This window comes from Scardinius erythrophthalmus (genome assembly GCF_964197995.2).
Source record: "Scardinius erythrophthalmus genome assembly, chromosome: 20".
Taxonomy (NCBI): Eukaryota; Metazoa; Chordata; class Actinopteri; order Cypriniformes; family Leuciscidae; genus Scardinius; species Scardinius erythrophthalmus.
The window spans coordinates 32695288-32711028 of record NC_138240.1 but is presented as its reverse complement, the minus strand read 5'-3'; the positions used below and the strand labels follow the sequence as shown (position 1 = coordinate 32711028).

The 15741-nt window shown below is 35.4% G+C and overlaps 1 protein-coding gene across 1 annotated transcript in view; it reads left to right on the top strand.

The window, feature by feature from the left end:
- Positions 1-3: 3 nt before the first annotated feature.
- Positions 4-15741, top strand: part of LOC308681288 (dynamin-1-like protein) — a 34563-nt gene continuing 18825 nt past the window's right edge. The window contains exons 1-9 of the mRNA XM_081350042.1: positions 4-168; positions 913-1016; positions 1202-1343; positions 3255-3301; positions 4086-4154; positions 4276-4362; positions 4892-5054; positions 5146-5266; positions 14978-15316. Coding sequence (XP_081206168.1) covers positions 915-1016; positions 1202-1343; positions 3255-3301; positions 4086-4154; positions 4276-4362; positions 4892-5054; positions 5146-5266; positions 14978-15316 — 1070 coding nt within the window. The 5' untranslated portion in view covers positions 4-168; positions 913-914. The remainder of the gene's footprint in view (positions 169-912; positions 1017-1201; positions 1344-3254; positions 3302-4085; positions 4155-4275; positions 4363-4891; positions 5055-5145; positions 5267-14977; positions 15317-15741) is intronic.

The window sequence follows — 15741 nt, the reverse complement described above, 5'->3', positions numbered from 1 at the left end:
TCCAGACCCATCTTTGACAGCCTACGGTAAGGGCGCAGAAAAGCGAAACCTCAAAACATGTCGGTCTTCCAGTGACTAAACGTTGTATTTCCCACATTTCCAGCATGACAGTGAGCGTTTAGGTTTAAACGCTGTGACTGTGTAATTTTGTAAAAGGGTCGACACACGGTAAGGATATTATTCTATCGAACCGGTTGTGCTAATTTTTCGATGGTTTCTCCTACCATGTAACCTTGTTCTGCTGTCAGCAGCATCACACCCTGCACACGGCTCATGTCTGTCGTCAAATATTCAATATAACTGCAAATTAATTATATCTACAAATTAATAAAATAGTTGCATGAATGGGTTGTGCAGAGTGCAGACTAGTGCTCTTTATTAATGTAAAACACAAGTACATATGTGACATGCAAATACACAGTCTGTGTGTGAATATCTACAGCAATATCTTCTATCCAGCGATATCAGTTACCCTTTATTTATATATTTACATATTTATTTATATGTATGCATGTATTTACACACACACACACACACACACACACACACACACACACACACACACACACACACACACACACACACACACACACACACACATAGTGTGTGTGTGTGTGTGTGTAAATACATTACATACATATGTATGTGTGTGTGTATATATATATATATATATATATATATATATATATATATATATATATATATGCAGACTATGTGTGTGAGTGTGTAAATTATATTAATAAAGGATAGACAGAGAGATATTGCTGTAGTTATTCAAGCCCAGTATAGCTGGGCCTGTCCTCTTATTTATGGAGCATCTTTTGCTTCTGCATCTCTATTGATTAAGCCACATTCTGTTGTTCATGTATAGCAGCTTTACACTCAGTGCATCGATTTTTCTGTGTCTTGCAGAGATGGAAACTCTTATTCCCATCATTAACAGACTGCAGGAGGTTTTCCTCACAGTTGGAGCCGAGATCATCCAGCTTCCTCAGATCGTAGTCGTGGGATCACAGGTGAGTGATTAATCTAACAGTGAATAGTTTGAATTTGCGTGTTTATGCAGACCTTCACAACGTAAGGTATGATCTCTGTTTTGTGATGGTACATGATGCAAGTAGGCCGACATGTATTTTCCCTGTGAAGTCAAGTATATGACTCTGTTTATATGCTCTGTGTGTCTCTCTAAATAAATCTGCAGAGCAGTGGAAAGAGTTCAGTATTGGAGAGTTTGGTTGGACGAGACTTCTTGCCCCGAGGTTCAGGAATAGTGACGCGGCGCCCTCTGGTGTTACAGCTGGTGAATGTGCCATCGCTGGAGGAGAGGCGCAAACAAGACAATGGTAACAGCTTACAAATGTGTCAGGATTTATCAGAGCTGTATTCTGTTGACTGATTGTGTCTCCAAAATATATCTCTAGACAGTATTTTGGGGCGTCATAGGCAAGGTTTTATGACATGACCGGAAAGTTTTAAATATACTGGAGGAAAAGAGTATTTCACACTAGAACACGTCTAGCACAAATGCACTTGCTTTGCACGCTTTAAATAGAAGTAAGTCAAATTTATTTTCAATGTTCTTTAAGGAAAAAAAAATATTTAAGAAATGTTCTGGGTTTAGTACCAGACACTTCATGAGAATAAATGCTAAAATACACACTATTTTCAAAGTATAGCCATAATACTTAAACATTTACCTATAGGCTAACATCGCTTAGTAGTTACACTACCGTTCAAACTCTGTCTGTAAGTTTTTATAATGCATTTTTAATCAAAAATACAGTAAAAAACATAATTTTGTGAAATATTATACAATTGAAAATTACAATTGATTTATTTATTTTTATTCCTGTGATCAAAGCTGATTTTCAGGATCATTACTCCAGTCTTCAGTGTCACATGATCCTTCAGAAATCACTCTAATATGATGATTTGATGCTCAAGAAACATTTTTTATTATTATCAGTGTTGAAAACAGTTGTGCTGCTTAATTTTTTTGTGGAAACGGTGAAACATTTTTCAGGATTCTTTGATAAATAGAAAGTTCAAAAGAACAGCATTTATTTGAAATAGAAATTTTTGTAATATTATAAATGGCTTTACTTTTCATTTTGATCAAATCCAGAGAATAGTTGTTAAATTTGCTACAGTAATAAAAGGATTGAGACATTTTTTTTAGATCAATGAATATATAATTAAGAATCTTATTAAATAAAAATGAGAGCTTCATATTTCTTAAATATGTGCATCATATTTCTTGTCCCATAGACTTCCATTGTAAGTGCATTATTGTAAATGTGGGTTTTGCTCTTTTTTTCTTCCACACATACTTAACTTGTATTGAACCCGGAACATTCCTTTAAAGGGATCATGACATGACAAATTAAATTTGCAATGACCTTTGTGTAAATGACGGTTTTATATGGATAATGTTTTCAAAACACTAACTCGCGTGCAATATCGAGTGTGCGTTGATGTAATCATAACAGTGGCCGTTTACTGACAAGCCTTAAAGGAGCCGCCTCTTAATAACGGGTTATTTCAGACAGAGTGTCAAGTGTCAATATTTTTTCTACATGTGTATTTGTCTTTGTGCAAACATTATAAGTGAACCTCAAGGAACATATTAAAATAAAATAAAAAATTCCATGTCACGGCCCCTTTAACGTCTGCTCACTATGACGTATTCTGATCTTTCTGTGAATTTGTTCCTAATACGCTTACAGTAACATTTCTTCCTAACACTCTCTCTGCTGTCCTTTCTTCGCTTTCTTTCTCAGGAAATGGAGCTAAACAAAACTCTCAAAACACCTATCCAGGTCTCTGCTTTTCAACACGTTTGTCTGCATGATCTGTCCAAATCGCTCTCCTGGTGTGGTTCCCATCCCACTAATGTTTTGTAAATGTCATTCTTTGTGGTTGTTTTCCCATGTGTTGTGTTTTTTTTTTTTAAGTGAAAAAACTGGTATTGCTTTTGTTTCCACTCTAAGACTAAAGCAAATGCACGTTTGGTCTCCAATCTCTCAGTTGTGTCCTCATGTATCCGGCCACTGTAACTTTTCTGGTTGAATATTGATTTTACAATTTGTTCACTTCAGTTCACTTTGCTGTGAAAGCCTGTAAAATGCTTTTATTCTGTTGAGGTATTTTATGGGAAGAGAGTTTCTGCAGATTCAGTGTCATTAATATTGATTTGTATTGTCTTGTGTTCTTGTTATTCTCTCTCTCATTCGATCTCATTCTATCTTCTAAAGGTATCAAAGCAGAGGAATGGGGCACGTTCCTTCACAGCAAAAACCAGGTAATTACAAAAGTTCTCGTTTGACACTAAAGCCTTATTCGGACTGGACTAGTTTTCTTGGAGGACGTTAAAGACATTTGTGTTTCACAGGCATATTTTGTGATTTTAATCCTGTCCGAATCCGCCACGTCTGTGTTTTTCTCACACAACCTCAGTGAAAAATCCAGAGCACATCACCTACTGTTTTTGGGAGATCTCATCCTGTTCCAATGCGAATGTCTGCGAGTGACGATATTGTATTTTTCTAACATTAGTCCTTATGTGTTTTTTGACCTACCTGAACTTTTGTGCACCAGTCTTTTGCATGCTTTCATTTAATTTAATTTCAGTGTGGATGGTGTCCGACCAAGAAATAAAATGATAAAATTAATAAATGAATAGCCAAATCGCAGAAACTGCATATTTTAATATCAGTGTAAGATACGTGTCTAAATTTCTCTTATGTGGGTTTATTATGATCAGCCACTTCTATAAACTCATGTGAAGTTTATATAAATATGGTGTTAATAATACATTAAAATGATATAAATAAGTAATTAATTAAAAGCATGCACGCAAACACAGCAGATGACCTTCTGTATAGAAAACACACACTCTGTGATGTTAGTCCCGTCCGAATCAGTACATGAAATCACAGACATCGAGTGATACGAACTGTAACTCAAACATCATTTAGAAAACTAGTCCTGTCCCAATAGGGCTTAAGTTAAAAAATTCAGAACACTTTCAAACCAAGCTTGTTATCACGTCGACTCTATAAAGATGCTGTTTTTTCTTTGCTCAGATTTTCACAGATTTCAATGAAATCCGGAAAGAGATTGAGGATGAAACAGATCGCAATACCGATAACAAGGTGCAGTGGAAGCGTGGCACTCATCAGTGTTTCACACAGTTTGACATACACACACTTGTCGTACCATTTGAAGGCCCGGATTTAAATGATCTCATCTAGTTGTTCTCTTCTTCCTCCTTAGGGCATCAGTCCAGAGCCCATTTACCTGAAGATCTATTCCCCAAACGTGCTCAGTCTGACCTTGGTTGACTTGCCTGGCATCACTAAGGTAACGACAATGACTGTGCATGTTATTTTACCATGTAATGCAAACAAACTCATTTGCTTTAGGATAAAACAATATCCTATTTTATCTCTTGAAATCAAATTCTGTCAGTTAAACTTGTTATTTAGATACAATTAATTATATAAATAATAAACTAAATTTGAGCCCAAGATACTAAAATTCTTACGGTAAAAAACAAACAAAAAACATCAATAATTATTGAATTGAATAAAGTTGTAATGTATTATTTTCACAAGGATACAGATGCTGTGCACACTATGTCAGTAGGTGAAGTGATTAAAACAGGGTCAAAGTGGCGAATTTGCATAAAAAACTTGAACCCATTGCAAATTCTTGTTTGGGGAAATCATTCGACCTCACTCAGAATTCCCAATCTCATGGATTCCTATTGAAATATCTGGATTTCGCCCAGTAAAACATTCGGAACAACTTTTAAAGATAAAATATTGAAATCCATTCCTTCAATTACCCATTCAGTCTCTTTAATATTGTGTGATGTATTTTTGTGTAGGTCCCGGTTGGTGACCAGCCTGAAGATATTGAGACTCAAGTCCAGGAGATGATTCTGTCCTACATCTCCAACCCCAACTCCCTCATCCTGTGTGTATCTCCTGCCAACTCTGACCTCGCCACATCTGATGCCCTTAAACTGGCACGAGAGGTGGATCCAGATGGTGAGCGACGTGCAGAGAAGTCCAGATGTCATTATTGCACCATTGAATGGCACTGTGGGAAGGGAATGTCCTCATTGTCTGTTGCGCTCAGGTCACAGGACGCTGCTGGTCGTGAGTAAGCTGGATTTGATGGACGCGGGGACAGATGCTCTGGAGGTTCTGCTGGGCCGCGTCATACCAGTCAGACTGGGCATTATTGGTGTGGTTAACAGGTCAGTTGCTTTAAACATTTGTTGAAAATGCAAAACATAATTTTTATTTTCCCCAAGGCAGATTTGAATGAGATTAGAAACATAAACGTTTCCTATCCTGATTTTAAATAAAAATTTTAAATGCAACTTTAGATGCAAAATTGAACCTCCAAAGCAGCAGACTTATATTTAAAGGTTTAGTTCACCTAAAAATGAAAACTAAGTCATCATTTACAACACGTTCTTTCTTTAGCAACTTCACGTTTGACCATATAAATGCAGTGAATGGAACGGTCCGATGTGACGTGTCGTATATTCCGGGTATTCTAGGGGTAAATGATAGAGTTCGAAATTGAATGGATTATTTAACGAATATCCTGATCTTGGCTGTTGGTCTTCTGTTCACGGCTGAGCATTCATCATGAGACTCTGTTAGCGCCCAGAAAAAGCACACAAGTTATGAGAAATCAAGATTAATAAACACACGACTTGAAATAGAGGTGAATATATCCGTTCAGTTTGTCGTTACAAGAAGTTATCGCGTTCACATCTGTCAGCTGTCATTCTGACTGTCATCGGACAAACAGAGTTCGGATCTGGAGATGTTCGACTGAGTGAAGAAAGTACACAGATTATTTTGGGGGATTTCTAGGCATTGTATTTCATGCCGTTTTTTTGTGTGCTTGTGTGCTTTTTCTGGGAGAGACTGATGACAAAGATCAGGATTTTTGTTAACTAATACATTAAATTTCAGTTTGTTTTTCACCAAACCCTATCGTACACCTCCAGAACTCTTGGAATACGCAACACGCGTCACATTCACTGCCATCATATGGACGAGCATGACCGGGACATTTTTTTATAATTTCTCTGCTTGTGGTCCGTAAAATAAAAAATGGCATATGGCATTTGAGTAAATGATGACTAGAGTAACTATCCCTTTAAGTCATTATTCACTCATAATCTTCATAATCTTCCCATATAACCTTTGATTTTTCTCAGTGGAAACTAAAAAAGTAATTGTTTAGGGCTCTACAGTGCAAACACTATATTTTTATTAATATTCATAGTTAATTGTCATCAAAATTAACAGTCGATTAATCTGTAATGTTTATATTGCTAAATTAATGTGGAGAATTCTAAATATCATGTACCTGTCATTTAACTTAAAATATGTTTAAGAAATATCTTTTTTTCAGTCCACTGTATTTTAATTAATTTAAGCTATTTAATATGAATTTAATTTGCTATTACATTATTACTGTTAATAATAATGTGTATATAAAATGCAGATACACTTACAATACGCAACCATTCAAAAGTTTTGGGTCTGTAAGATTTGTAAAAGTTTTTGATAGAAATCTCTTCTGTTCACCAAGGCTGCATTTATTTGATCAAAAATACAGTAAAAACAGCAATATTGTGAAATATTACTCCAGTTTTCAACGTACACTATGTAATTTTTTTTTTCGCCACTAGGGGTCGCTAACCTCTTACAATATTTGGGGATATTTAATTTAATTAATCAATCAATGATACTATAGACCCCTTTTGCGCCTACGTCACGGCGCTAGCTGGAGGCAAAACAAACGGAAAACTGGAGGCGGCCAATACAAACCAGCACAGATTCGGCTACATAATAAGGAGCTTAAATTATAATTTTTATTATTAAAAGTCATCTTGTTGTGTTCTTGGGTGCAAGAATCAATGAAAAATGAGTATGCTGTATCTGGAATTTTTATTTCTAGAAAATATTCATATCATTAAAATTGCACCGTAGTGTCACTCTTTACATTGTCGTGTTGGCGCTAGCTAGGCAGAACTGCGGATTGAACCACACAAGTATTTACATGACCATTCAGCACATAGTTATATTATAGGCATCTAAATATATTTATATGTCCTCAGTTTCTCTTTACCCTCGGTTTCTCTATCGGGTAGGTGTAGAAGTCAGGCCACTCAACCGCAGGTAGCGTTAACGTTAATCCTGTCAGTTCGTCCATTGACTGAGCGTGTACGGTCATCTGGTTCCGTCCGTTAAAATTAACTTTTGCAAATAACAATCGGCATCCTGGACAGTGAGTGACCTTGCACATTAAGACAAAATCGGATTTTCTCCAGTCATTGTTATAAAACAAGCTAACAAAACTTGCAAACTAACGTTAGTGAAGCGGCCAGAGGGATCTTTCTGCCTCCAGCTAAGCTCCGCCCACACAAATACGTCACCGTGTTTACCAACTGTAAAAGGGTCTATAGATCAGCATTACCAAACGTGGACGTTCCACTAGAAACAAACATTGATGTATTGTTTTAATTTATTACTGTGAAGCTGCTTCATAGCTGTCAACATTGAACATTGAAAATAAGGGAGATTTCCCGGAATCCATCCCCAAAATAAGGGATTTTTTTTTTACACGATTCTTACCCATAAACTTAAAAAAAAAGCACTAATCATTAACAGTCTAAAGAGTTTATAACTACACAATAGCCTATATATTACAGACCAATGGATATGTTTAAAGAGCTTTATTTATTAACAAAGTAAACATTCAGGGTTTCTGCAGGTTTCAGTAAGTCAAATTTAAGACCTTTTTAAGACATTTTAAGACCATAAAGATTCAAATTTAAGACCTACACGACGCATTATCCAAGATAGTTACCTCGGGATCATTATGTATCTATCTATCTATCTATCTATCTATCTATCTATCTATCTATCTATCTATCTATCTATCTATCTATCTATCTATCTATCTATCTATCTATCTATCTATCTATCTATCTATCTATCTATCTTTCTATATATCTAGGATTATCTGATGTGTGTGTGTGAGACAGAGAGGTAGATATTTTTTTAATAGAAAATTGTACTTTTGCATATTATACTGTAAAAACACAATTATTGTTGATTGTTGTTTTAGTTGATCATAACTAGAGGAAATGATAAGATGTTTAAAGTGACCAAAATTATCACGGTTATCACAGAATCCTGTTCAAAAAGTACTAATACTACAGAATGAAGTCAATTCAACAAGTTTTATGTCGAAAAACAGCAAAAAACAAATTGATTAGCATCAATATGCACTTTTTGTTTACGTAAACATTAAAATACCATTAAAAATGATGGCCAGATTTTAAAAGTGTCTTGCAACATGTTATCTACTAACATGTACAAGTATTTCAGCCTTTAAATATTTTTTTATAAAAAGTCAAAAAAGATAAATTACTGACATTTACACATTAGCTTATATTTATTAGTAGTGTTTGGGTGCACCCCCATCCTTCATGTTGACTGAGCTTTCAATGTTGTTATGGAAAGTGGTGATTGGTTGGTTTCTGTCACATGACCTGCGGTGCGTTTGCGGCATTCTGAAAAGTTTAGAGTTTTTTCATCTCGTTGCGCCTGGTAAAAAAATTTGCGCGTCGCTTCAATTATGAGCGCGCTTGCCGCACGCCTACATTTGAACAAACTTGAGCGCGCAAAAGACGCGATATGTGAACGGCCTCTGGCGAGCTAGCTCATATCAAGCCACGAGCGACTGGTAGCATGCAGTAATTTCTGTGGCTTAAATGAAGAAACTATTGAACATTTGTTTTATCACTGTGTGTTTACTAAAATGTTCTGGATGAATGTACAAAACTTTATTGAAAGGAAAACAGGACAATCATTACGTTTGCAGGAGAAGGACGTTCTTTTTTACTTTGAGGACATTAATTTGGAAAAGGACTTGATTTTCTTTGTACAACTTGTTTTATTTTTAGGAAAATTTCACATTCATAAAAGAAAGTGGACTGACAGCAAGCCATTATTTAATCTATTTATACAAGAGCTAAGGCTTTAAAAACAAATTCTATTCTGAAAAAATTCCTATGCATCTAATGTGTTTTTTGCATACCCTCTGTAATCTTATTTCTTTTAATGTTTGTACCCCTGGCAAACAGTTTTGTTCTGAACATTTTTGTTAATTAAAAAAAAAAAAAAAAAAAAAAAAAAAGACTGGTAGCATGCGAGCGACGTGTTGGAGACCCCTGATCTAGCGCTCCGCTTTGTAGGCTACAACTCCATACTTTTTTGCTACTTTGTAACAACTTTCTACGGCCAGCGTTTCTGGAAATGAACGAGGAAAACACTTTTTTAGACCTGTCACCTGACTAAATGAAATTTAAGACCTAGGATGAAAATCTGGCCGTTTTTAAGACTTCTAAAAATACGGGATATTTTACGGGAAAATACTAAAACGGGAAGACAGCGGGAAAATAGTTAAAATACGTGAGAAACCCGGAAAAAACGGGAGGGTTGACAGCTATGAGCTGCTTTGATACAACCTATGTTGTGAAAAGCGCTATATAAATAAACTTGACTTGACTTGACTTGACAATAACAAAGGCGTAGTTTGATGATGCAACACTTGCTAAGAATTATGGATCTTGTCGTCAACGTCAAGCCGACCGATCTAATAATGTTTATGGATGAGTAAATACATTGATTTTTTTATCATGACTGTGATAAGAAGCAGGTCGGGATTGCTAAGAGACAGCTATCAGCTCCACACGCGACGCGAGTCCCGCGGATATAAAAGGAATATGGACATTTCATTCTACCGAATTACACGCAAGTGCAGAATTACAACTCACAGGCCAGTTTATTAGACAAATTAAACTTGTGAGGTAACGCAGCGCTGTTTCACTTGGTCTAACATTACACTAGCACACTAAACTGCATTTGAATGTTTTGAAATGTATGTGTTAGTTTGTCTGTATGAGACTAGCAGTAAGCTAGATCAACATTAGAATAACATACAGATCATATTCTGACATTTTATCATTGTTGAACTATATAACATTGATTAGTTTTATGTAAATGTGCTCACCTGTTTAGTAAAGTACATGTAGGAGCGGTCGAAGTCTCGGACGTGGAGCTCTCGTTTATATACTGTCTATGGGAGCTCTCGGCATCTCAAAAACACTGCGCTGATATTGATTCTCGTTTTAGTCCTCCTTTTTTTATCCAAAGTCTGCTTGCCATGGTCCATAATGTTTGAACGAAACAACAACAGCGTGCAAATAGACATTGCGAACTACAAAGTTGTCTGCGTCTGTCGCTTTGGTTACTATCAGAGGGCTCTGGTTCATAGCTCTTGTTGCCATGGCAGCACAAGCGGAAACCAGGGACAGCGCGGATATGACGCCATTGACGGCGACAAAACGGAAATAAAGAAACGGGACGTGTCTTCGAATTAAATTACAAATTTCTCCTGGTTTGAAAGTTGTTTGGTATAATGTAAGTACACAACTAAAAAAAATATATAACATAGATATAGTGATTTTTGCTATTTTTAAAGCAAAAAGTTACATATTGTACCTTTCAGTGTCACATGATCCTTCAGAAATCATTCTAATATGCTGATTTTAGTACCTAGTTATGACCCAGTTATTGTAATTACTATAATAAGTACATAGTATGTACGTGGAGAACAAAACTGTAAAATAAAGTGCTACCAACATTTCTTATTGTTATCAATAATGAAAACGGCTGTCCTGCTTAATATTTTTCTGAAAACCTTGATAATTTTTTTTCAGGATTCTTTGATGAATAGAAAATTCAAGGGTAGAGTAATTATTCAAATGTAACTTTGACAGTAATTAAAATTTAACTTTACAGTCACTTCGGATCAATTTAATGTGTCCTCGTTGAATAAAAGTATTCATTACTGACCCCAAACTTGAATATAATTGTAAAATCTACATTTTTGACTGCGCCCCTACACATTTCAACTCAGTGGCTTCTAAACAAAAATCACAGAGCCCTGTAGCTCTTTTAGCAACACAAGTGGTCATTTCACCTTGAAACTGCACCAATTTGGACCTGCAGCAATGTATTTCACACATTTAGCAAAAATGCAGAGTCTGTTTTTTCCTCATGAGACCGAGGAGATCATTACAGAACTCATTTACATATGAAGACCTGAAGGCACAGCAGCAAAAACAGCCTGTTCAAGCATAAGGGTTCAAGAGAAGGTGAAGAAATGACCATGTAAAAGAACTTCACAACATGCACAGGATATCTTGAATGACATTAACAGGGCTTCAGGGAGAAAATAAAGTGTAGCACGCGGCCCTTTCCACTTCTTTTACTGCAGTAGAAACTTAATCAACCATGTGAAAAAGCATTGCAACATTTTAACAGTGTAATTTTCTTACATTTGGAGTTCCTCTATCATACCCCTAAGGAGCAGTGACTGTAATATTCCCGACGCTGTTATCCTCTCCTGCCCTGCCTTTTTAAGCACAAGCACCCAAGGGTACCACGTCTACCCGCTATCAGCTGACAGAGCCGCGCTGGAGATAAATCATTGGTTTATTCAGCTTTGGCTGTAGCATTTCCTTTACGAATACATGGAGACAATTTAGTCGGGGAGGAGAACTGCAGTGACACTTTTCATTTCTCGACTCTCGTTAACTTAATCAGACATAGCTTCAGGCCAACGTCTCTTCAATATTAACCCACACTCGCTTTGAGGATTCAACAACGAGCAGTCAAACAGGAAAGCACTTGAAGATGTCCTGGGAGAGCAAGCACTGGCAACAAATAAAAGACGTGTTCAGTGCAATATATTGATCAGTCATTTACTTGTTATCAGTAGTGCTTGCTAAGGCTATTGCTCATCCTTGAGGTCAGAGATTTAAATTAATCTTTAACCTTAAATATTACATTTAAGTTTGCATCTAGTCCAATGCCATTTGGCCTAATTATTCTTCAAATCATGTGTTATGGAAGAGAATTCTGACTTCCAACTGGTGGATGATAAAACATGCAGAACTTAGACTGAAGGAAGAACCCGAGCCATAGCAAAATACCATAAAGACTTGAACCAGTAACCAAATACTCCAAACCTGCCCTAGTAATCACATAAACATTCTCAAGCAAACATCTTCAGTGCCACAGGAGTGTGGCAAATTAGGTTTTGCCCATGAAAGCACTATTTACATTTACTCTAGAAAATGCAAAAATGTTGCTTTCATTCGTGCACAGTACAACCAAAGGGAGAAGCTTCTTCTTTTCCAGTAGTGGGCAGTATACTAACAATTTTCAGCTCACCTCTATCCTGTAAAAATGCACTGCAGAATGTTTTAGAAATTCACTTTGACCAAAAGGAAAGAGCTGAAGACACTTTCATTTGTCAAAGAACAATACATTCCTGATGATGCCAACAATCTCTATATTTAAAGTCAACACGAAATCCATAGTAACTCTGTAAATAGATTTACTGTCCAAATGAGCCTTCAACATGTGCTTTGACTTGCTCTATCTCTGAAATGACCTCTTTTTTGACCTCTCCAACCACCCTTTTCATACACTGCTATTCAAAACTTTGGGGTCAGTAAGTTTTGTGTTGTTGTTTTGAAAGAAATTAAATTAAAATAATTTTTTTAAGTTAAATTGATCAACAGTGAAAGTAAAGACATGTATAACGTATAATTACAAAATATTTCTTATCAAAGGATCCTGAAAAGTGTGTTACAGTTTTCACAAAAATATTACAGAACTTTGATAATAATATTTCTTGAGCACCAAATCATCATATTAGAATGATTTCAGCTTTGACATGACCGGAATAAAATACACTAAAATATAATTTCATTTAAATTTTAATAAAATTTCATAATTTTCTTTTTTTTTTACCAAATTTTTCATTTGCCTTACAATTTGATTTGATTACGATTCAGAGGGTAACATTTCGATTATAAAACGTTTCTTGATACACCACAATGCATCTTTTTCTTCACTTCTTTTATTAATAATAATTACTACATTACTAATCACAATATAGTTATTTGATCTTTGTTATTAAAAATAATATCATAAGACAATTCATATGTAAAAAAAACGATTCTTTTGTTTTAAGCATCAATGCAGAATTGTTCACATTAGCATCAAGATACATGGCAAAAACATTTATATTCCATAGCTCTAAAATAAATGCAGCCTCGGTGAGCATAAGAAACTTGTTACAAAACCAAAGGCAGCTGCTGTGCTAGCCAGTCAATCATTTCACAGTCATTATTTATTATTAAAGAAGGTTCTTCCTCATTTTTTTCTCTTAAAAAACATCGTTTAATGATCTAGAACAAATCCAAAACAGTTGTAGAGATAACCAAGTAAATAGAAGTTGTTTTTTATGTTTTCACCCTACAGAGTCACACATAGAGGATTGTGGAAGTCATAAACAGCAGTTGAAACGTACAGTACCTGTCAAAAGTTTGGAAACATTAGAATTTTTTAAATGTTTTTGAAAGGAGTCTCTCACCAAGACTGCATTTACTTATCAAAAATACAGTAAAAATAGTAATATTGTAAATTACAATTTAAAATGACTGTTTTCTATTTGAATATATGTTAAAATGTAATGTATTCATGTGATCACAGCTGAATTTTCAGCATCATTACTCCAGTCTTCAGTGTCACATGATCCTTCAGAAATCATTCTGATATGATGATTTGCAGCTCAAGAAACATTTCTGATTATTATTATCAGTGATAAAAACAGTTGTGCTGCTTAATATTTTTGTGGAAATTGTGATTTTTTTTTTCTTTGACAAATAGAAAGTTTAATGAACAGCATTTATTTGCATTTATTAAAGCATTTATTAATTAGAAATCTTTTGTAACATAAACTTCTTCACAGTCAATTTAATGCATCCTTGATAAAAAAAAGTTATTATTTTCTCTCTTTTTTTTTAATCTTAGCGCAAATGTTTGAATGGTATCATTGTTTCCACAAAAAAATGTTAAGCCTCTAAAACTGTTTTCAACACTGATATTAATCATAAATGTTTCTTGAGCAGCAAATCAGCATATTAGAATGATTTCTGAAGGATATTGAAGACTGGAGTAATGATGTGGAAAATTCAGCTTTGATCACATGAATAAATTACATTTTACAATTTATGAAAATGAAAAATTTATTTTTTATTGTACTGTGTACTTTTTACTGTGTATTTTTGAGTAAATAAATGCAGCCTTAGTGAGCATAAGAGCCTTTATTTTACACTTTATTTTAATGTGACGTAGTTACACTACACAACACTACTGCATGTACTTACTATAGTAATAACCGTAAATTATGAATAATTACAAGTAACTAACCCTAAACCAAACCCTAACCATAACTCTATAAGTACATGTAGTTAATTAATATTACTTGGTACTTATTTGAGTAAGCAAAATCAGATCCAAAGCACGCACATCCAAGGCAAAGCGATATGTTGCTCAAATTGGCTGCTCGACAGCAACATTTATAAAAAATAAAAAAGAAGTTGGCACACCATGGCTCCAAAATTTAAAAAAATGTAATAATAGACTCACACACAGGTAGTAACGCTTTGAGCACGTAGGCTCTTCATCAGACGATTCTTCAACCTAACTGCTCAAAACGTTACCACCTGTGAGTCTGTTATTACATTTTTAAAATTTTTGGAGCCATGGTGTGCCGACTTTTTTTCCTTTCTTATTTGAGTTAGTACAATGTAACTACGTCACCTTAAATTAAAGTGTAACCAAAGATTTTAATGTTTCAAAACTTTTGACTGGTAGTGTATATTTTGCCTAAAACCTTCTAGATGAAAGCATGTTGTTGAGAGTGAGTTCAGATTCGCCTTGGTGCTTTCCTACTCATGTTTAAAATTTTGCAGGCTTTGATCCGCTATTCAATCTTTTTTTTACTTCACCAGGAGCCAGCATGACTTGAACACCCAAAAAAGTCTGACTGACTCCTGCAAAGACGAGCAGGCGTTTCTTCAGCGCCATTACCCGTCATTAGCCTCCCGCTGCGGCTCTCGCTACCTGGCTCGCACCCTGAGCCGACTGCTAATGCATCACATCAGAGACTGCCTCCCCGAGCTCAAGACACGAGTCACGGTGCTCGCCGCCCAGTACCAGTCCCGACTCAACAGCTACGGGCAGCCTGTGGAAGACCACAGCGCCACCTTGCTGCAGATCGTCACCAAGTTTGCCACCGACTACTGCAGCACCATCGAAGGCACTGCCAGGCACATCCAGACCTCTGAATTGTGAGTACATGAGCCGGAACATACAAGTTAATTTGAAGTCACCATGAAATCAAAATTGTTTATTATAAATGATTTTATTATTATTATCCGTGAATATCGTTTTTTTTTTTTTAATGCATATGCCCTCGATTGATTGATTGGTTGATTGGTTGATTGATTGATTGGTTGGTTGGTTGGTTGATTGGTTGATTGGTTGATTGATTGATTTATTGGTTGGTTGGTTGATTGATTGATTGATTTGTTGATTGATTGATTGATTGATTGATTGATTGATTGATTGATTGATTGATTGATTGATTGATTGATTGATTGATTGATTGATTGTAGGGCTGCAGCTATCGATTCTTTTTGTAATCAATTAATCTAGCACTTAATTGATCGATTAATCGGATACATTTTTTGTGTTTTTAAACAACCAAAACAAA